The sequence below is a fragment of the Erithacus rubecula genome (genome assembly GCF_903797595.1).
Source record: "Erithacus rubecula genome assembly, chromosome: 15".
Lineage (NCBI taxonomy): Eukaryota > Metazoa > Chordata > Aves > Passeriformes > Muscicapidae > Erithacus > Erithacus rubecula.
Genome location: NC_136667.1, coordinates 8600687 through 8623833, shown reverse-complemented (window position 1 = coordinate 8623833; position 23147 = coordinate 8600687). Strand labels below are relative to the sequence as shown.

The window sequence follows — 23147 nt, the reverse complement described above, 5'->3', positions numbered from 1 at the left end:
ATTGGTTTCAGTGATTGAAATCAACTGCTTTGAGCAGGCCTGGGCAGCCAGAAAGGACCAAAAGCACAGGGGAAGTGAAGAGACTCACTGATCTGAAGGGCATAAGACCAGCAGAGCATCCACTCACCACTCCAGATCCCCAGGCAGAAACCAGACAGCTTCACTGGGGTGACTCAGACCTACAGAGATATCTGGGTAAAGGCCACACTACACACATTGCTCCCCCTTGCAGTTTCCCCCCAAATTGTCCCAGCAGCACAAAGGAATTTCCCCTTCCCCTGGAATTTTGAACCTTAACTTCCAGGGGTAAGGAATGAGCCTGGGAATACACCTTCCTGCCTAGCAAGCACAGCTGGTACAGAAGCTGTCTCTGCTCAGCTGCTGCATCCCCACAGCACAGCACCCTCTGTGAGAGCAAGGCCAACCAAGGAAGCTACAGAACAGCAGCAATTAACTGCACTTGTGTTTTCTGGCTACCTACATGCCCAAGTAGGTAGCTCAGTTTCTAAGGCAGAGAATATGATGCCAAGCTCTGCTCCTCCAGGGAGCAGCAAACACTCCCTTAAACATTCTTCTAGCCTACCAGGCATTCAGTGCCATAGGGAGTGCTGTGCTTTACAGACAGTTTAGGCACTTGGCACCATCAAAATCAGGTTTCATAAGCTCCCAAGGAGTAGACAGGCCAGAGGCAGGACTGTGGCACACACTCAGTCCATCAGCTCTGGTTAGTGGAGTCTCAGGGAGGTCAGCTGGATGAGCCCTTCAGAGCTGCCAGTCCCATTCCAGCCTAACCACTGGCTTCCCCTGGGAAGAAACACTACCTGGCTTCCTTGGCAGCCTGCACTATGTTTATCTGCCAGTACTTAGCAGGTACAGAAACTTGCAGGATGGAGATGGTTCATCCTCCTTCTCTACAACTGCTGAGACCCTCAGCCCCCTCATACTTCAACTGCTGTAAGAATAAACATGAGATGAGGAAAATTGGTTTCAGATTTTTATTTCTCTGTACTGTTTAAGCCGGAGTGACTGAAATAGAAACCGTTGTGAGTCCCATCAGGGGGAACAGTTCAATAAAGACAGGGCAGGCAGTCACCCCTGCCCCATGCCAACCTGTATAAACATCAGCTGCCACTGTTTAGTAACTAGATTGTTTTCAAACAAGTCCATGAACGGTCATAGATTACATAGAACAACATACCAGTTCACAACAGGAAACAACTTATGTATACTTCTTGATTTCATCATACAGGACTAAGACAAAAGCACCACCCATTCCTCGGAGTACATTTGACCATGCACCTTTGAAAAAGGCCTTGGAGCCCTCATCCCGGGCAATCTTCCGCCAGCAGTCAAGAGTGCCAGAGTACATTATGTCAGCTGCAGGAGACAGACAGCTTTAGGAACTGGATGCCCACAGCCCCCAACATCCAAGTCAGAAACAGCCTCATGTATCTGCTAGCTTTACAACCCCAAGTGCATCCCACTTCTTGGCTGACTTTCTCCAACACTAGCACATCAGAGGACAATACTGCCCAGGAGAGATGGGGCTGCTGCTGTATTATCCCTGGGAAACACTGGAAAGACCAGTTCAAGCAGAAGGCACCAACTCCTTGCTTTGATACCAACACTTCCAAACCCAAAAGCTATTACACAGTTGGCCAGGTTGTGCCTGCTATGGAGGCTGTCTTTTCTTGTCCCAGAGACACTGGCTTGAAACATCCTTGGGCAAGTTCTGCTGTTCCTGCCTACTGACATACCTGACTGTGCATGCCACCTTGCAGGTGTGCTGCACAGGCCCACCCATTCATGCCCCTTCCTGCCATCTGCTTTCACAGCCCCTCCTACACCCCTGCTTACAAGAGATGAGGATATCTATGCAGGCTGATGGAAGCCAAGCCACTCTGCCTTTACTTCAGCTCCACCACCAGCTATTAATTAGGGATGCCCAATAACTCTTACACAGTGAGGTAGAAACTTACCTCCTTTACGGCCAGACTGCATCATCATGCGACGACGAACTGTATCAAAAGGGTAGGAGACCAAACCTGCGACAGCAGTGACGGTCTGAGCAATCATCCAGCTGACAACAATGTGGGTGTTCTTTGGGTCTGGAAGCATGCCTGCAGGAGAGAGGCTTCGATGAGAATAGCAAGTAAGCCACCAGCACTGTTGAAATACATTACAGGCCTGCCACAGCTCAGCATCCCCCTTTTAGAGCCGTTCTGGTCAACCTACCCTTGGCGGTGTCGTAGATGCCAAAGTAGGCGGCTCTGTAGATGATGATGCCCTGGACAGAGACACTGAAGCCCTGGTACAGGCCCCTAATGCCATCTGAGCGGAAGATTTTGACCAGGCAGTCACCGAGCCCACTGAACTCCCGGTCGGCCCCGGCTTTACCCACATCCGCTGCCAGGCGGGTTCGGGCAAAGTCAAGGGGGTAGACGAAGCAGAGGGAGGTCGCGCCGGCGGCACCCCCGGACGCCAGGTTACCGGCGAAGTACCGCCAGAACTGGGTTCGCTTGTCCACGCCGCCCAGGAAGATCTCCTTGTACTTATCCTTGAAGGCAAAGTTGAGGGCCTGGGTGGGGAAGTACCGGATCACATTGGCCAGGTTGCCGCGCCAGAAGGAGAGGATGCCCTGCTCCCGCGGGATGCGCACCACGCAGTCGATGATGCCCTTGTATTGCTTGTCGGCGGAAATCTGCTTGCTGGCGTGCTGCACCTGCAGGGGCCGAGATGCCGCTGTCAGCGCCGTTCCCCGCGAGCCCCCGGCCCACGGCCACCACCCCCCTCTCCCTGCGTCGACCTTGGGACGGCCCCGGCCGCCGGCGCTCACCTGCAGCAGCAGCTTGACCCTCTCGATGGGGGCGACGGCGGTCTTGGAGATGGCGGCCGCCACCCCGCCGGCAAGGAAATCCTTGGCGAAGGACACGGCCGCATCGGTCATGGCGGGAGCGGCGCGAGCGGGAGGCGATGCCGGGTGAAGGAGGCGGGAGGCGGCGCTGAGGGGGCGCCGCAATGGCCGTTAATATAGGGGCTGGGGCGCGCGTGTGGGCGGGGCGCACGTCCCGCCAGCCCATTGGCTGCGGCAGGGGGCGTGGCCGCCGCAGGGGGACGGGGCCGCCGTTGGAACCGGCGGGGGGCACATGGCCGCGGCGACGGGATGGGGAGCCGGCATGGAGCACATCGGGACGGGCACCGCGGAATGGGACATCCCGGGATAAAGCGCCCGGGACGGCGCATCACAGCATGGAGGATCCCACCAGCACCGCGGGCAGGACATGCATGCGGCCCCGGTCAGGTCACAGCGCCTATCCCTACCCCGGGCACAGCACATGGCAGTGACGGGGCCATCCGTGACCTCTGCGCCATCCCGATGCCACGGCGAGAGCAGCCGGGCACAGCACAGCCGCGGCCAGGCTGGAACGGGACGGGCTCTTCATGAGGCTGCCTCATCCACGGACACGTACGGGTGCCCATCTCTCAGCCGCGGCCCAGAGCCGCGCTCAGAGCCCTCGGGACACTGTCACCCTGCACACCGGGCTCCGGGAGTGACAAGGTCGTGTATGCAGTCCTCCTGCTGAGACAAGCACATCCCAGCAGGCACACCCACTCCCCATCACACACTGGCATCCAAACGTCACTGGAGTAGAACTTCACCAAACCAAGAGTTTAGCCTTGCTATTGAATGGTTCTTGATGGCCATACACCATTTCACATGTTAGTGATTCACCGATGAAGGGCTGGCTTTCAGTGACATCTAAATACTTTAGTGCTGCTTTTTGGGGATTTATCATGATTACAAAGGACAGGCTTGGTTGATAAAAGGTTAGTGCTTGATGGGTCATAAGAGTGCACTACAATACAAAGGTGGTGGTAGCACATCAGAAATAAGTTAGAGATAACTTTTTGACTCACTTGACTCTTAAAAGGTTTGAAGAGCTGATCAGACATTCGTATGTACCCATTCAATCTTTAAAATCTATTTAGAAATACAGTGTTAGTAAAAAACATACAGGTATGCTTGGACAAGGCAAGAAATCCATTCCTCCCCAACATGCTTACAATTCACATCCCCATATCCATACATGTACAGTAAGTTTCAGTACTATTATCTGTGCTGTGCCCATGGGAAAACTGAGGCAGGTTGATTAGAACCAAAAGCACTTACAATCTCAGGGTGATGCATGAGCCACCAGATCTGCTCTCTACCATCTTAATTTTTGCTATGCTTGCATTTCTTTGCTGAGAAAAAATCAGTATGAACACCACTGCAGCAGAAGAGAGCGAGTCCATTAAGGGAGGTACCACAAGACTTCAGCTGTAAGATACATCCACAATGAGTTCTAGGTGCAAGGCAGGCCTTACAGTTACCCTAAATCTTTCTGCAAGTTTCTCTCCACAGTTATTGTTCCTGCAGGGATTTACCAATGCCTCATCCTGCTGTGACATGTTCTAACCAAGCAGTTTTTGAGACTTACTTATTTTCACTCATTAGGTGAAACAGTGCAAAAACACTGATGAGGAGCTGTGTAAAGCAGCAAATGCTGTGCTGAGCCCAGGCTGCTGCAGCTCAGAGGAGCTAGTGTGCACACACCTTTGTGAGCTGCTGTGATTCCCATGCTGCCAGGGGCCCAGCCAGCTTCCCACATGGAGAGAGGTTTGGGTTTTTTATCAGAAGGCACTGGGAAGAGGCTATTCAGTACTTGAACTTCTACAAAGGAACTGGAGCAACACCACGGTTCCTCAGGCATAACATGAGATGATATTTTGTTGTCCAAAACAAGGCTCTCAAAGAGGCCCACCTGTTGCAATGGCCCTGGCAGTAACCTGGTGCTCTTGCAGAGGTGCCTACCTACAGGACCTGTCTGCAGCCCCTGGAGCACACAGTTCAAATGGATCAATCAGAGGTGGTGTGCATGGTGCTATTCTGTGTGCAAGATCAGGGCAGCATAGTAGGCTTAGGTCTGTGCACTGGAACTAAAAAGTGGTCTAATGAAAAACTAGAGCTTTAAAAGTAAACATCATGACAGAGTTTGTGGCTCTGAAATATCTAACACATTTAAGAACTGCATTTTCCAGGAAATATTTCAGTTAGAGAATGTCAGGAAAATTATTTTTTGAAATGTGAAGTATTTCACATATATGCAATAACAATGCACAAGAAAGGGAGAAATATTTTTGAATATGCACTTAAGTTTACAAGATTGTCATTCCAGTGTATTACAGTCCATTTTGCACATTACAGTTCTGTCTTAGCAAAAGCACAGTTGCAGCAGCACACATTTATCTCTATGCTGAAGATTCAGACAAAATTATTATTCTCAAGTACATCTCAAAAACTTAGGAGTGGATTTTAGGAGTGTGACTGAACTAAGACTAATTCTGACTCTGTAGAATGCCACATCCACACAGTATCACTAAAAAACCTGGAGATGTCAGTAGAAGTTCTTGCAGGTATTTTATTATGTTTTATTGTTTTTGGCTGACTTGTATCTCAGATTGCTTGAAAAAAGCATTTTCTTAATGTTTTTAAAGACATTTATACTCTCATCTCTATTCTCTTGCCTTTCTGCAACTGGTTGAATCTCAAATGGCTATTCAGTATTAAAAAGCACCTAAAATACTGCCATTTCAAGTTCCAGTAGTTTAGAGTTTTCAAACTAGTTGCATCTTTCCTCTTCAGTATGTGCTTGCCAGTCACATTCTTTATATCCATTCAGCATATGCAATACAGATTCACATATCTCACTACAAGAACCATGCAGTCTACTGAAATGTCAGTACCTGTAGCTCAGCATGTCTTTCTTGCAAAGTTCCTTAAGAAAAATATTTGCATATCTGTAGGGAACACTCTGATGTCAGTTTTCAAGTGCTGATTTCCTTGGCTCAAAATTTTCCCTTCGGAGGAGCTTTAATTCTCTCAGTTCTTGTGGGTGTAAGCTCTGGTCAACACCAGGTGTTAGCTTGTAATTTAAAGGAGATTCAATATAACCATTTCTGTAGAGACAGACCCGCTTGCAGAATTCAAAGGTAGTAAACATAACACCGAAGTATGGCACAATCTGATAAAAAAAAGCAACATAAGAAAAAAAATTAGACTCACTAGTAGTATCCATGGCTTAGATGTTTTTAAAAAAAGGAACTTCTAGGACATCAGATCTGATCTGCTAATAGACCTTGTCCTCATTTATATAAAATCAGAGTCTCATCTCAAACTACACTGCAGCTGCAGTGTGCTAAAAGTAGGAGTTTATTGTTGTTACATAACTAATTATAGCAATATTTCAAGGAAGAAGGTCTATGATAGCCTACAGATTACCAGAACTTGTCAAATACCCAAGCACATCCTAAGCAATCTCATCAGGAAATGTGGAATTTATTCTACATACTGGAGTGACTCCACAATTTTCTTCTTTTGCCCCATGCAGAACCAGCAGCTCCAAGGCTACTGGCTTTGTATCAGCCAAGGTAAGGCAGTCACAATCAATCCCACTGTCACTCAATTAGCACTCATTAGCTGACCTGTAGTACTCTATGTAGGTAATCCTCATCACAGCACTATAAAACGTATTTGTGTAAATTAAATTACCTTCTGTTTAAGCTACCATGCTTTATTTCATGCTTTCAACCCAGCAAGGGCTGCAGTAACTGATACACAAGCATTAAATACCTGGCTGAAAGCACTGCTTTGGACTTCTGGGCAAGTGGCTTATACAAGCATACTTTTTTTTTTACAGCTCACTACAACATGTCAAATTACTGAAGCTCAGGTCAGAAGGACAACTTGTTTAGCTGTCCTAAGTGGATTGCTTGCAATCCTCCATCCATTCCACATCTTCCCCTTCTTCAAAGATGTTGAAGTGAACTTTCCAGCAGTGACATCTAGAAGCCAAGCTTGCATTTGGGGAAATACAACCCAACTAAGTTCCAAGGCTGGTTCATAACCTGTTTTGTCATTGAATCTGTCATCTATAAGCTACCAAGTACAAAGGTATGACATAAGCTTTCTATCCCCAACTGTCCAAAACTGTCTTGATTCCTTCAGGATAGTATTTGACTGGGATGAAAGTAAAACCTCACCTTGAGCAGACTGGGTGTGAGCCCACTCCAAAGTCCAAGAACACCTTTGTGCTTCACAGTTTGTCGGAAGCAGTCAGCCATGCCAGTAAAATGCACATCAACTCCTCCATAGTGGGGAAGCCAAGGACTCTGGGCCTGTAAAGAGACACCCAGGGGAATTAAGAACAAGCAGAGAAAACCAAAGTAATTAATTATTTTTTTCCATTCTGATATATAAGGAACAGTCAACATCAGGTTTCAACAGACTGATCTAGATTCTTCCCAAAAGTATCTAATTTGCATTAAAATATAAATTTAAAAGGGAAAGAACACACTCTTTGATAGGTATGAAACTGAACAGTAATTTCACACAGCACCTCCTTTTGTGCCATGTCACTACTAGCAATAAATGCCACCCTTTTGAGGACAAACCAGAGCCACATCTCCCATTAGCCCCATGCCAGCTGCTCAGGTCCAGGTGGAGATATTTCACATTCCTGGCAGTGGAACACTATGAGAGGGAAGGTTGGAGCCACACTGCCTTCCTGTAACTCTGATCAAAGCATCTGACTTGTCCCTGGCTGCTGAGGCTGTGTCTGCACTGCTGAGAAGCATGAACTGTATTACAGGCTGAGGAGCAGCAGCACAGCAGAAATGGAAGGATGGAGATTTCAGCCCAGGCTGTTCAGGCCCACCAAGTGCTGCAGGTGAGCAGTTGGTACCCCTGCTCCCATATCAATGTGTTCAGCTGATAGGGACTAGTTAAAGTTAGCTGGGGAGAATCCTGTTGGCTGGCAGCTGGACTTCCAACTGCAGTACAGTGTATGTTCACATGGAAGAAGTGCAGTTGGTCATTTTTAACAGCTAAATCCTTTCTTCATTAATCTCCTACTGCGTTAGCACAGACAGGATAACCTGACCTTGAATAATCCCATCCTCATCCATCTGTGCACATGGAGCCATGGATTTATTTTGCATTGACAAATCACAGTTTCACTCAAACACATGGCAAGTGCCACTTCGGTGTCAGGGGCCCCAGGACTCAGGTTGATGACTTGCAAACTGATCACTCTAAGGTAGAAGTTTGATAAAAATGAGATTTGTACAGTTAATTGATTTATGAATATGGGTATCATGATCCCCACATTGATCTGAAAGCCCAGACTTGTCCAGACTAACCTGCAGCTTCTCAGAGCTGCTAAGCCTATGACAAGCCTTATCAATTGACAAGTGGTGATGACAATTTTAGGTGCCTTAGCTATAGCATTTCAAGTACTTGACAACTGAGGTGCTGGAAAGACAAACAGATCAAAACTCATGCTCTATGTATATAAGAGAAATTCCTAATCAAATAGTTACTGGCAAGTTTACTGTTAAAATTTAAAGGCTGGAAAAAGAAAAAAACCACAATAACCCCTCACATTAAGGACATGTCTTTTTCGTCTAAAAAGCCACAGACCATAATTTTTTTTCTGCCTGATTGAAATGCATGTGAAATACCTCTCATGGCAGGTAACAGGTAAAAACCTTTTGCACAAAGACTTTCATGTCTGTACTGCAAAAGATGCTAACTGCTGCAACTGAGACTTCAGAAACCAGTTCCGTAAGCATGGTGATATTAGCACCAGCAATGCTTAGAAAAAAAAAATAAAATTATTAAAGTATCCCTAAAAATGCAGCAGCAGTCATAAAATTGGATTCAAAACCCTGTTCTGCTTTCTGGACTGTCAGTCAGGTTCTACAAGCTTTTTGATAAATGAAGTTATAAGCAGCCAAGCAGTAAAGAAAGGCAGATTTCTGAAACGTTTCAAGAACACAAGAATACTATTAACATGTGATTCCCTTCCTTTTTCAGTTCCTTTGTGTTAGGCAGGGCATGGCCTGCCAGAATTCAACTGCATGAATTTGGCTTAATTCCCTTCATTACTGTACACAATGCAAAGGCACAGATCAAAGGTTTTGATTACAATACTTTTGCCTGCAACACCAAAAGAAGTGACAAGGACAGTGCAGGTTTCAATAACACAGTTAACACCTCCAGAAGGCAGTTAAAAAGGAACCTCTAGATCAAATCTCTAGATTTTCAACCTGCCCATAGATATTGACCTCTTAAGAGATGCACTGAAATTATTTATAGTTCCATTCTCCAGAGATAGAGCTGTTTCTAAGATTTCAGCCTGTGAAGTGAAGGCTGCCAGCCTTTCTGCTTTACAGGAGCTGTATGCTTCTAGGATCCTACACACAGTATTTAAATAACAATTGTCCACAGCATCTCAGAATCATCCACTGCAAGAGGAAAACTAAAAACTGTATCAGTGTGTAGTTAAAACTTCAGTATTTTGGAACATAGCAAAATGAAGTTAAAACGTATTAATAAAAGAATAATACTGCAAATGTGTGTCATTTAGCACTGTTGTTGATGAAAATCAGTAGCTGTGGGTTTTGGTGGTCCTGCATCTAAGCATGTCCACCACACTGCAACCCTCACAACCACCTTATGGCACCAGGTCCAGAAAACAGAAGTAACAGAACAGATCAAACTGGTTTTTCTACCTCTTTTGCAGAAACCAACCATGACATACAAATCAAGCAGCTAATCCCATTCCAAAAAGGTCAGGTTTATGACAGAGAATTTCATGCATCTCAAAGCACCTAGAATTTCTTGCTTTTGACACTCCTTGATGCTATGGGCTGCTGCATGGAAACCTGTTTGTTAGGAACTCTTAAAGACTTCCTTCCTCCCAGTTGCAACTGTCTCAAATTGCAGGAGGATGGAAATACAGCTCCCTGTGCTGATAACAGAGAGCCAAGGTGTTACTTATAGTAGTAGCAGGGCTAAGTTGCTTATCTTTTTATCTCAGATGGACAGTGGGTTCTCTAAATGATTAAAACACATCAAGTGCAGAATTGGCTCCACCTGCTCTCTCACAAGCACAGTATTTTTATATTCAGAGCCCACCAAGGTGACTATGTCACTGCAACACATCAAAAGGTAGCACTGTTCTACTGCAAGACTCTAGCCCGAGAGAGATGCACAAAAAACCACTCAACTACCTGCACTCGTATTCTTTTAAAATAAACACAATATTTAAATAAGGGTGCGTGTTGTGACTGCAGGTTAATTGTTATAGTTAATTGTTACCTGAAGACTCTTCAGACACCGTCTCTCCCATTGTCTGCATTGTGAGGTAACTGCCAGAACAACATAATCCCATTTTGGGAACTGATCTCACAGACCTTTTCAGTGACCTCACTCAGCCCCTCTCCTGTGCATGTTTTTTGGGACATTTTGATTTTTTTGTATTTGTATTCACATGTATCAGAGACTATGAATTCACATATTTAATTAATATACTTTCCCCCTGTTTCCTGTTCATAAAGTTTGTTGGTACAAATATTTACTATTTGTTTTTTGAGTATGCAGTACTCTTGGCACAGAGTATGGAAGATAACTAACAGTGAATAGCTGTCGTTGGTGGTATGCTACCCTGATGGTGGATAGAGTAAAACTGCTTGTTATTTACATATTTTCAGCAGATTCAGGTGTCCTATACTTCTGATCGTTTAAAAAAAAGTACAGGAAGACAATTTACACACAGCTCAAGAGTTCACACTCTTAATCTGGATGCTAAAAAAAGAAGTCTTTGCAGTCTGTGTTAATAAGGGCACATGCAACAGGCAAGTGCAGCTGTAGTTCAAAGGAAACTGAAGGTCAAGGACTGCAGTTTTCATTCAAGTTAATACCACTCCAGTCAACAGAAATTTCACTCAAGTGAAGACTGGATGCTTGAAAGAGTATTTCATTCCACTACAAAGAAAAAAAATTAAAATGTAAACATGTGTTAATATTTTTGGGGAAAAGGCATCCTCTTGGGCTTAATCAATTCCTCCTCCTAAAGGTCAGCCTCACTCAGCAGTAATTCCCTGTCAGTGGTTTGGTAATGATGGCTTACCCCTGGCTACAGTCCACCCAAAGGTACTCAGGCACAGAGGAAGGTAAACCATGGCAAGCTATCAGGATACAGTTGGTTCAGAGAGCACAGCACAGCTGACTCCAGTGTCCTGCACTCCAGGAACACCTTGTCCCCTCCTCAGTGACCTGAACCAGGGCCAAATCATGCCTTTCTGGGAAGTATGGCACCAAGTGAGCAAAACAGCTTCATGCTTGGTCAAAAGCTTAACTCTTTGCTTTAAATATACATCACCAGGCCTGTTGTACCCTGAGGCTTCACAGTTTGTTGCAGAATCCCTCCTTTGCTGCTGAGCCTAAGCAGGTGCTTTAACACCTGCTGTGTGAAGTCTTTAATAGAGAATACAGAAGTCTTTTTCCTCAAGGCAATGCAAACCTCTTGCATGGGCAGCTCTGGGTGGCTTCCAAATGCCTCATGATGGTTCAGGTGAAGCCCTGCAAATGGGTGCATCCTTTTCATGCACACTAGCACTAATTTATTTAATGGTGCAAACCCTTTGGCAGACTGGCTTGGTCCCACACATCACACACACACAGTGGATGGCAATGCTAGTTCTGCATCTCCTGCTGTCTAGGAACTGAGGAGAAAACTATTTTAAACAGGATTGGGGTGTTTCACAGGACATATTTTCATTTGCCTTAAGTGGATGAGTTAAGAATTTACACCAAATCAAAATAAATCACCTATAAAAGAATCACAGAATGAAATAGATCAGAAAAGACCTTATGAGATCATCAAGTCCAACCTATGACCTAACCCAACACCTTCCTCATCAACTAAACCATGGCACTGAGTGCCATGTTCATTTTGTTTTTCAAACACGTCCAAGGACGGTGACTCCATCACCTCCCCAGGCAGATGATTCCATTGCCCTATTACTCTTTCAGTGAAGAATATTTTTCTGATGTCTAACTTAAATTTCCCCTGGCACAGGGGAAGTTTAACTCTTAAGACTGTGTTCTCTCATTCTGTCAGCTGTTGCCTGCGAGAAGAGCCTGACACCTGGTTACAACCACTTTTTAGGAAGTTGTAAAGAGTGATAAGGTCTCCCCTGAGCCTCTTTTTCTCCAGGCTGAACAGCCCCAGCTCCCTCAGCTGTTCCTCACAGGGTTTGTGTTCCAAGCCCTTCACCAGCCTCGTTGCCTCCTCTGGACACGTTCAAGCATCTCAATGTCCTTCCTAAACTGAGGGGCCAGAACTGGACACAGCACTCAAGGTGGGGCCTCACCAGTGCTGAGTTCAGGGGAAGAATGAGCTCCCTGCTCCTGCTGGCCACACCATTCCTGATACAGGCCAGGCTGTCATTGGTGTCCTTGGCCACCTGGGCACACTACTGGCTCCTGTTCAGTCAGTTGTTGACCAATCCCCCCAGTTCCCTTTCTGTTTGGCCACTGTTCAGCCATTCTGTCCCGAGCCTGTAGCACTGCAGGGAGTTGTGGCCATCAAGAGAGTGTCAATCAAATTTAAGCTCCTGTTTATGGAGTATTTTCCAAAATTAGTCACCTCACATGTCACAGGCATATCCCTCTAAGCTCAGATAAATGGATATGTGGCAGCCCTGTGTAACTGATGCAAAAGTACCCACGTTGGAGATAACAGTAGTAGCTGTACCTCCAGAGACCTTACTGTCTCCTGGCTGAAAGTTATGTCTGAAATAACTGTGTGAACAGCAGCAAACCCAGCCTGTGACAGCTCCTGTCTGCTGAGTGAGCTTATGGAGTTCAAAAAGGTGGGCTGAGTAAACCCATTTGATCTGTCCCAAAGCAGATTAAAGAGCTCTCACTCACAGCACACTGATGACAGAGCTAAGGCAGCTGGAAGAGGCTGTAAGACATGATCAGCTGGCACTACCAAACCTCAGTTTGGGGCATGGTGGCCACATTAGTGTCTGGGAAGAGCATTTGGAGAGAATTGCATTCTGCCATACGTCAGACTTCCTGCATTTCAAACAGGTGCAATGTGTTTTCCTGCTTTTCTCAGCAGCCCACTGTGTTGCAGCACAAAGCTAATCTACCTCAAGGCGAGTATTACATAATTATCACACTACAGCTTCTTGGATGAACAGGTTTAGAATCCAGGCAGACCTCACAGTTAAAGCAGCCCAGTCCTGCTTCCAATTCTTGATCTACAATTTCTCCATTCTTATCCAGTTTTCCTACTAATACTGTTCTGTGTTTCAATTTGAGGAGTCAGTCACTCCTCATGCTTTTCTCCTGTGGAAGTCTGGGGATCTAAGAGAAATGCTTCTGAGATTTGTTCAGGCTCATAAAAGCTGATCTAGGCTGTTACAGAAGGCAAAGCCAATGTTATGCTCCATAGCTTTTTTCAGGCGTTGTCTCGACCATTTACCAGACCAAATACTTCCCTAAGCAGCAGAGCAGTCTTCTGCAACAGCTTCAGAAGTGGTACAAAATATCTTTGTAACAACATCAATGAAACAATAAAAATTGTAGGTATCTCAAGGTATTCAGATACAGTAAAAAAGAGAAGGAAAGAAGGGATTTTTCCACAATCAGAATCTATTATCTGTTTGTTGATAATCAGAGGAGCCAGGCTGGTCTCAAATTCAAGTGTCACCCAGGGCATGGGAACCTGGCTGATGCCTGAACCCAGCAGCAAGAGGAAGGTTAGCATAAGATCACAGAGAAAAGTAAGAAAAGTAGGAACTCACACTGCATCCTCCTCCTTAGAGATGAGACTCTAAATATTTCACCTATCTATGCAGTTGTTTTCACAACACTTGAAGGAAGTTCATATCTCTGAGATCTCCACTCTTTTGTCAAGTTTACTAGAAGCTGGACAGCAGAATCAGAAGTTTTTGGGGGCAAGGACAAGGACAGACAGCTAGCAAGCACATAAGCCTCACTGAAGAAATAATATTAGAAGTAGTAATATTGCTGCTTATTTGCTTCCACACTATGGAATCTGTGTGGTCAAATGGCTCAATTTCTGAAAACTTTTGTTTCATGTTGTTCATTACCAAAGAGTCTTCCTGCCCAAACTCTCTGAGCATGCACACTTCTGAGATGTTCATGTGAACCACATGATTCAAAAAGGATTTCTTAGTTTTAAGCCAAGTTGTGACTCCAATAACTTTTATATTCCCAGCTGACAAGAACACAGATCTCCCCACCAGCAGTGACACTACAGCTTGTGAGTTTCCAGAGGCTGCAGGCCAGCCCAGTGACTGTCCCAATGATGGAACTCTTTGCTTAAGCAAAGCAGGAACACTGCTCATCATCTCAGCAGAGAGAAGGAACATTTATCATTCTCTTTTACAAAACTCATTATAACCCAGCCACTGGGCTCTTGCTAGACTGACTTTTACCATGCAAGGGGACTAATTTAAAATAAATACTTAAATAACAGTATTCCTTTTAAAAGAGATGTTTTTACTTTAAACAAAGTGTCTCACAAAGCAAATGACTGCTCAGTTTTCTTCATGTTATTAACACATAGCATTTACAACAGATGTCACATTTGCAGAGCATCTCATGTTCCAAAGAACCAAAAAAAAACCCAACAAAAAGCCCCAAACACATTGCAGATTTATAGGCAGCCAGGCCAAATTTTCAAATTGAATTTGAAAAGCAGCCACTTCCTGGGTGATGCATGGCAACAATCTACCCTAATCAAAAACACTAAGCTTGTTTGCTTGCAGGAGTGAAGCAAAGTCAAAGCCTGCATTTTGAAACAGAAAAATCAGCACTGAACAATGCTTTCCCTACAGAGATGTCCTCACAACTTGAGGATGCAGTGTAGTCAATACCAAAAATGTGCTGAATCCTGCACTTTACTAATAGTAGGATTTATTCTGTATTACAAGGGTTTGATGGCAAAGCTATACCTGAGTAGCATTTACTGGTGAAGGAGAGTTTAATAAAGGTTTAGTCAAAGATACTAAAACTTGGAGACAGGGCTGAGTTTCTGAAAACCGTGCAAAGTTGGTTTATGCAAGCAGGTGAGGAGTAACTGATGAGTATCTATGAAGCTTTAACGACACCTTCATTCATCTGTAGTAGCTTTAAATTCATCTTTCCTTACTGAAATGCCATAGCTTAGTCCAATAGGCACTTATGAAGGTTATTATTGGCCAAAAAAAGGTGTAGGAAAGTAGAAACATTACCAGTGATCCCTTAGATCCAGAGTAATTCAAATTTTCCCTGCTAAAGGTAGGAAAAAAATTGAAAAAGAAAAAATTGTTCTTGTATGCAAGTCTGCAAGGTAAGAAGGGCAGTATTTGAATATGGCTTAGAAACTGGATTTAACAAAGAATACTGTATTGTGAGGTACAAGAATAACAGTCAGAATGACATAAAGTTCAGTAAGTTTTTGTACAGAAACTGATACATCATAAAAGTAGGTCAGGAAAACACTTAATATAGAACATAACCCTCTCTTTCATGAATCCCCTTCTACAGATGCAAAACAAAAGCCAAATTTCCATGCTGAAACATGCATACAGTACCTCTGAATTCTCTAACATGCCAATCAGGAGCAAAGTGAAAAAAGGAAGACAAAGGAATACAATTAGGATAAGCACAACACAGAGGACTCAAATATTCAGTAAGACTCACTCATATTAATTAACATTTCTTTTAGGAAAAACATTCAGGTATATGTAGCAAACACAGCATTTTTTTTTAAGAGTAAACTCGATAAAGCTAATTCTAAGAGCAAAGCCATGCTTACAGAGCAAATCTGACATCATAAAGCATCACCAACACACAATTCTTCCTCAAGAACTGTTCACTGACAATCAGCTCCTACTCCCACAGCTGTCAGTGACAGAAGCTGCCAATGTCAGAAGTGTAGGATTCAGATATGTAAAGTGAGAAAGGATGAAGCAAGATTATTACAATGGAAATCAAAAATAGCACCTTATCCTTCCTCTCATAGCAGAATTAATTTCTAAGTCTATGCAAACAATTCAAGCATTGTCCAGATGAGGAGATGGAGTTAACTCTTCTAACACAGCCTAGCATATCAGGTAAAGATCTGAACTGGGTGTCCTGGTCTCATGTTTGTACTGCACCCCAGAATCAATGGAGCCTTCTATTCCAGTTTCTCAGTTTTCGAAGCTCCTGAGATTGTCTTACTACTCCCTGGCTCTCCATCACCAGCAGCTTCACTGTAAAAATCTTCTTTAGCAACATATTCCCTCCATCTATCAGACTGTGGGACAAAAGGGAGGGAAAAGAAATCTGGTACTGACTTCCACAGTGTGCTGGGTTCCCCTTCATACACCATAAACCCAGCATTCACTGCTCCAAAAACACCCAGCACATCTCCATGTGCACTGCAGAGCACACACAAGGCCCAGAGGTAGCTGAAGGCTCTAGAAGGCCCCTCTTTCTATCAGCCAGAAAGATGAATCACTAAATAGAGGCTGCTCAGAATGTCTGAGAAAAATTGAGATCAGAAGAATCTGTTCCCTCATTTTCTACAGAACTCTGAAACGTCTTGAAGTTCTTTTCCTTTTCTTTATTCTCCCTTTTTTCTAGGTCCATCTCTTTGCATGAGACTTTTCCTGGTGCTGTACTAGGCATTTCTGCCTTCTGACCAGCACCCTACAAGCTGCACAGACCAGCAAGCACAAAGCAGAGCTGATCTCTGCAAAGCTGGGCCATACCCTGGTGCTTACTGGAAAATCCAAACTTCTTGGACAATCTTGCAGGAGTTCCAGTGCACTCTTGGTATCAATGCAGGTTGCAAATTTCAACAGGTCTTGGAAAATTCTGCATGAATTAAGAAATTTCCAGTATCCAACAAATTACAGGATTTCACACTAGGCAGCTCGTTCTTTTGAAATACATTTGCATTCTCCCATCTGAGGATCTATCCCCTCAGAATAAATAACTGAACAGGAGGCGTTTCTCTAAGCTCAGAAAATCACTATTCAGTGTTGCAATGCACCTATGAGAAAGAAACCCTCTTCGTTAATGAGCCTTTCTTTTTCACAAGTGTTTTTAGCCTCTCCATGTCCCACATATTTAGGTAATAAATCCAGTTCCTGTGTTGCTGAAGTGCTGATCAGATGATTAAACCTCCCTTTGGTGAAAGAGCATGGCCTAGTGGCAGGAAAATGAAACCCAGACCTGTCCCACTTCTTCACATGCCTGTCACTACAGCCTGACACAAAACATCACACCAGCTACAGCCAAAACATACTTTTGAACTGACTACAAAAGCTGAATGTTCAACTAACTGTTGCATCAACAGAAAATATTAAAAGGGAAACAACACAGTAAATGCCTTTATTTTCTTTTATTCTTCAGGGCAACAGTATTCCTGTGAGCCTAAGGATATAAAGTCAAAGAAGGTTGTAAGGAGTATTTGCTTTCCTTAGACCCACTGGTACAGCTGGATAAAATGATAAAGTTTTTGCTCTCAGAATCTCTTTATTCTATCTTATAATATAAGCTATCTTATATAAGATACCTGATGAAAGTGCTCATTTTAAACCTTGACTTCTGGACACATCAGCTATATGAGCTGGTTTGATAAATGCCCTTACTCCTACTGCTGAGGCTCTCTGCTACATGATAGAGAGAAGGCAGTGAAGGCTCCTGTGGCACAGTATCTGACCCCTGAAAAGGGAACTTGGGGAGCAGAAGAGAGAAATTCACAGTTTCACTTACCTTTTGCTACCTTGTGACTTGCCAACCAGGCTACCACTGATGAAGGGAGCAAGGACTTATATAAGGCTGCCACAATAAGTAACTGTTTTTCTAATAAGATCCCCATAAATTTGCATTCCCAGGAACTAGGCTGAAAACTCAAACTCATATGCCCCTGCGAGAGAATTATGAATAGCTATTTCATATGATGAAAGCTATTCATTGTCTTTCTACTGATGAAGTTCTAATGAAAAGTCAACATCAGCAAGTGAATTATGTCAGTGAAATGGAAGCTGTGGGACAGTGGCTGTTTAGTGGGGTTTGGGTCTTTTTTTAGATCGTTATTAGAAAAGTTCTGAAGAAAGGTCAGGAAGATATAGTAATTCTCATTTTGCTGATGCTCCAATAAAGCAGCAGAACCTGCAGCTGGTAAGTCACTTGTTAACCAGTGGAGTCAGAAACAAGAACAAGGACAGTTATGGTCCTTCAGACTTAATACTGAGCGAGGTTGCTTTGTGGCAAGGCATAAACAGCAGACACACAGGCTCTGAAAATCACATGGATCTCATTCATCCTGCCTACCACCAAGGTCACTGAATCTCTTCAGCTGGCAAACTTTCAGCCTGTATTTCACTGAAGGTTTGCCAATTCTGAATTTTGAGAATTTGATGGAACTGCTATGACAAAGGAAAGAAATAAAGCTACAAAGATGTAGTCTGAGAGCATAGACATATCCCATGATAGCATTTGAACTCACATTAAATGTATAACCCCATTTGCAGCAATGATTTCCAGACTTTAAAACCAAAACAGCAAATAAACAAAAACCCACAAACGAGCAAAAAACCCAACAAAACTGAAATCTCTGTAGCCTACTGGTGAGGGAAATAAAGTGGCAGCCGTGATCACCTGGCTAGTCTTGTCCCAAGCTCTTGCACCAAGCACCTAGGACAAAGTACTGGTAACACGAATGTTCTGTACCTGCATCTTCCTCTTGACAGTCTCAAAAGGGAAAGAAAGTGTCTGTGCCACAGCTGCTGCTACACAGCCATTTGTGAAGTTCTGAAGAGGAGTGAAACGAACTATGGGTTCTTGCCAGATTTTGTCCAGACTGATGTAAACAAAGAATGAGCCTGCAGAAAATGGGACAGCACCTAGAAAGCAAACCAGACAGGATTATATCAACACACTGTACACTAAAAGAAGAGAACTTCCCATCACATAAATAGAAAGATGGGAGGAGTCACTGCAAATTTACACCTCACTTTCTACAAACCCAATCCAGATTTTGAAGAACTTGACTCTTTAGTCCCTGGTTTACCACCAAACACCTATATTGTACCATCTAGACAGGGGCATACATTCACCTATTAGAATGTGCATGTTGTCAGCATTATTAACTGCTATATTTTCCTGACAGGTCAGGTATTTCTCCAGGTTCTCTCTTGTGACATGCTCTTTCCCAGTGCAACCCAACCCTAGCACATGCACAGGTAAACAGAGCTATGTCTTCAGTCAGGCAGATGAGGGACACTTCTGGCCTCTTTTGCTTGCTTCATGCTCTTATCAGTTTTACACATTATTATGTGGGATTATGCATTTATTATTATTATTGTTGTTATGCATTTTATTTAATGTCATTTTGTGAAAAAGTGGACTTAAGTTAAATGGCATTTTTAAAGGCTATGTAGAGTAAATAAATAAATAATTAATTAAAAATTAATTTCAAGTAAAGAGAGAATATAATTAATATTCACTTTTCACACCTACTATAAACTACAGCTCACACTGGTTTCACTGAACAGCTCAGGAGACACTCTCACACACAACAGGAACTACAAGCATTGTGTGTGTGTATATGCAAATGTGTTTTAAGAGTTTAATGGTGAAAATTTTGCATCCAAGCACAATTAGATCATTTACAAAAGATGGAAAAGAGTATTTTGCTGACCACTTAACCATCTTTAAAATGTTACAGCCTTGGTCCTAACTGGAAGTAATAAAAGTGCAGCAAAGTCTATCAGAATTGCAGGGCCTTGCAAATCTCCACATCTTCTACAAGAAAACATTCCCATCTACTTTTGAAATCAAATGAGCAAGTGATCACAGCTGCAACAAAAAGCACAGTGAGGTGATTTCACCTCAGTATTGTTTTACCTAATATTGCTGGTGAAACACCACGGTAGAGTGCACGGAGTCCTTCTTGATGATAAATCTTGTAAAAGGCGTGAAGAATTCCCTCGTAGGATGGCTCCAGCCGGTTCTGCACGATGAGCCGTGTTTTAATCACATCACTGGGGTATGTCACGATGGTGGCAACCATGCCAGCCAGGCTTCCTGCCATGATGGCTCTCCAGTGGGAGATATGGCCCAGATCATCCATGAAAAGGGCAACCAGTCTAAAGAAAACACATAAAAGAAATACTATTAATGACACTATGAAGAAATTAAGGCTGATGATTCTTGACGCAAATTTTCTTCTGTTCACAAGCCACTTCAGTAGTAGGAATTGAAATTTTAATATCTGATTCATCCAAGATCTTATTATATGTAACACCACACAAACACCCATCTACAGGGTACAAATCTTTCTTTTACATTTCCACATACAGGATGAAAATTACCATGATTTAAACCACATCTGCAAGAAATTATCTGATCATCAGATAAGACACTGGTCCAACCTGCCAGTTAAGGTTATCATGTGAGAGGAAGTGTGTAGCTAATGACATCACAGGCCTTCTGAGAGCAAGTGAACCTTCTTCTGTTACTTATGCTGTTCACAGGGACACAGCCCTAAAGAAGGCTTATGTCCAGGCACTATTACGCCCAGGAGTTTAAGTCCTGATTTGAAAATCTGAAATTGAAGTACAGTTTTAAAAGCTACATACAAATCATGCATTTATGGTGCACTGAAGGTCTTTTTTTATGACAGGAAACTCCTACATTAGGGAGTAATGTCCTGGAGGCAGCAAGAAGCAAATAAAAACACTTGAGCGATTTAGCTGGAGGTAAAGAAATGTATTATTCTATTTTGGTGGCATTAACTAAAACATCTAAACAGCACATCTACATTTAACCTCCATGGTGTAACCTTGTGCACAACAAAACAATTTGCAAATATTTACAAGTCACTGCTTGCTCAGTTGATGTTTTTTCACATACACGTGCATTTTCTACTGCATGACAAATCCCTGCATCTACTTGTCTAGAGCCCTGGGAGTGCCCAGGGCAGAAAGCCCAGCCAAGCAGAAGCAAAAGGGCATAAACCTTTTTTCCTGTGTGTTTCATGCAGTCCCTAAACCCACACAACCTAATTTTCCTGCGTGTGCACAAATGCTTGAGGAAGGTGTGGGGTGTCTACAGGCATCACCTGATAACATTTAAAACTACTATGGAAAGAAAAGAGTGCATGCAGAGGAATTGCTGAGGGAGCGTGGAGTCACCCTCCCTGGGGTGCTGACTGCTCAGTCTGGCTCCTCCTGGGACTGTTTACCTAAGCTGCCCTAAAACATTTCTCTTTTTATGTTTCTTGCCTTTATGCAACCATTCTCCCAGCAGAAAAGACTTCCAAACCCCCCCCTAATACTGTATCAAGGATTAAGCTTAGGCACCTTGTATTTAATTTCCTGATAGTTTACTTCCACCCCTAATACAGAACACCCTGTGCAAACCAGACACTAACTTTAGCCTTGCAAAATGAATACACTGTTTCAAGCTGGATAAACAATGAAATCATTTTTGCTCAAAATCAATTGCTTTGTGTTAGTACAACACACTGCCTTTCCTGTGAACTTTATATTACATTTAAATTACTGTTTGTGTCTTCCCACACACATTATCTTGCTCTTTGTTTGACCACTGCATCTATTATGGCACAAAAAAGTGGCTCAATTTTAGGTTGACTTCATTTGTGGTCTCCTGAAGGGCGCAGGCAGTGATGGGCAGGTGACCTGCTGGGGCAGATGAGTGACAAACCCAGCAGGTTGGCAGCGCCATGAGGGCTGTGCTGCTTCTCAGAACAGAATAACTCATTGCCCAGCTGGGTGGAAATGTCATGTGCTACCAGGAACAGCTGACTGCAACAAAAAAAAAAAAAAAAAAAAAAGCCCAGCCCCCAGAGTGGCAAAACATTCTGGCGTGTGCAGTCAGGCACTCCCTGCAAAGGCTGAGAGATATTGGCAGCAGAAGGGAATCCTAGGAAACAGCAGAGCTGGCAGAGCTCCATCAGCACTGCTCCATGTTCATCCTGCTGCAGCCCTTCCAGCACTCACCTTAGTTTAATATCTGTGTTTTATCAAAAACAAGATCTTAAAGCAAATAATGTCACATATCAACGTCAAAACCTAACAAATTTGCTTAACAACTCCGGCATGATAAGGTAAAATATCTGACTTGTGATTTTGTTCTTTTCTTTGATACAGACAACATAAGTACTTGAGAATGTATAAATTAATTAAACAAATTGGTTACAAAGAACAAATGTGACAGCCACAGCTGCAGATTGCACTATAACTTCATTTCTAAACGAACCTGAGCAAAAGAATTTGAACAGTCTATCGACCTTCCATCATGTGAAGAATACCTATGATTTTATAAGCAATTGCTGGCATATCACCAGGCCCTAACAATCGCTACGCGCTGAATAAATTAGGTAAATACAATTACAAGCAAGGGTCCACGCCTCCGGGGAGAAGGGGCGCGCAGCCAGCTGAGCACCCGGCAGAGACAGAGAGTGAGACTCAACCCGGCACCGTCCGTCCGCTGCCCTCCTGTCCCGAGGAGCCCCGGAGCCCGCGCGGGCCGGTCGCTTACCGGCGGGAGGCGGCGAGCTGCAGGGCGCTGTAGGGGCAGAGGCGCAGGCAGGCCGTCAGGTTCCCCTTCCAGAGGGCCCGCACGCCCTCGGTGCGGCACAGGCTGCGCCCGGCGCCGCGCAGCCCCCGCCGGCAGTGCCAGGTGCCCACCTGCGCCAGCACCGTCAGCAGCTCCAGCGGCGCCGTCAGGCTGAGGCTCAGCGCGCCCGCCAGCCCGGCGCAGCCCAGGCGCTGCAGGGCGGTGACCCGGCCGTCGCGGCGCAGGGTGGCCATGGCCCCGCCGGCCCCGCCGCAGCGGAGCGGAGCGCTCGGAGCGGAGCGCTCGGAGCGGCCCGGCCCGGCCCGGCCCGGCCCGGCCCGGCGGGGCGCGGCCACAGCCAGGGCGGCGCCGCCCGCCTCGGCCGCCGGGGGGCGCTGTGGCGCGGGCCCGGGGCGGGCGCTGCCGAGGCGGAAGGAAAACCCGGAGCGGATGTCTGGAGCGGAGCGGCCCTGCCCGCGGGTGAGCCCGGACTGTGCCCCTACTCCTGTTGGCACCCGACTGCATGGATTCTTACATTATCGCCATTTATGTACCCGAAAAACATCGCCCTCGCAATAGCTACCCAGCTAATTAAACGTATTTCCACGCGGAGCGAATGCACACCTTTCTCTTTACATTTAAACGTATTTCCAGGGGGAGT

The 23147-nt window shown here is 44.5% G+C and overlaps 2 protein-coding genes across 2 annotated transcripts; both read right to left on the bottom strand.

The window, feature by feature from the left end:
• Window positions 1-981: 981 nt before the first annotated feature.
• On the bottom strand, window positions 982-3125 carry SLC25A5 (solute carrier family 25 member 5). Its single transcript, XM_079318521.1, has 4 exons — window positions 2837-3125; window positions 2236-2722; window positions 1980-2120; window positions 982-1377 (listed from the first exon to the last, which is right to left on the bottom strand). Exons 1-4 carry the CDS (start codon window positions 2945-2947, stop codon window positions 1220-1222), a joined length of 897 nt encoding a protein of 298 aa, XP_079174647.1. The 5' UTR covers window positions 2948-3125; the 3' UTR covers window positions 982-1219.
• Window positions 3126-5165: 2040 nt separating this feature from the next.
• SLC25A43 (solute carrier family 25 member 43) lies at window positions 5166-22854 on the bottom strand. The gene is made up of 5 exons (XM_079319272.1): window positions 22469-22854; window positions 19811-20052; window positions 18635-18807; window positions 7084-7218; window positions 5166-6065 (listed from the first exon to the last, which is right to left on the bottom strand). Exons 1-5 carry the CDS (start codon window positions 22738-22740, stop codon window positions 5862-5864), a joined length of 1026 nt encoding a protein of 341 aa, XP_079175398.1. The 5' UTR covers window positions 22741-22854; the 3' UTR covers window positions 5166-5861.
• Window positions 22855-23147: the final 293 nt, after the last annotated feature.

Excerpts from the sequence above, each read along its gene's own strand:
- SLC25A5 (XM_079318521.1), bottom strand. The coding sequence starts at position 2,947 with ATGACCGATGCGGCCGTGTCCTTCGCCAAGGATTTCCTTGCCGGCGGG. Across the intron at positions 2,121-2,235 it reads CATCTACGACACCGCCAAGG|GCATGCTTCCAGACCCAAAG; the intron begins GTAGGTTGACCA and ends TCTCTCCTGCAG. Across the intron at positions 1,378-1,979 it reads GCAGTCTGGCCGTAAAGGAG|CTGACATAATGTACTCTGGC; the intron begins GTAAGTTTCTAC and ends TGTCTCCTGCAG.
- SLC25A43 (XM_079319272.1), bottom strand. The coding sequence starts at position 22,740 with ATGGCCACCCTGCGCCGCGACGGCCGGGTCACCGCCCTGCAGCGCCTG. Across the intron at positions 18,808-19,810 it reads TGTTTCACCAGCAATATTAG|GTGCTGTCCCATTTTCTGCA; the intron begins GTAAAACAATAC and ends TTTGCTTTCTAG. Across the intron at positions 6,066-7,083 it reads TCACACCCAGTCTGCTCAAG|ATTGTGCCATACTTCGGTGT; the intron begins GTGAGGTTTTAC and ends TTTTTTTATCAG.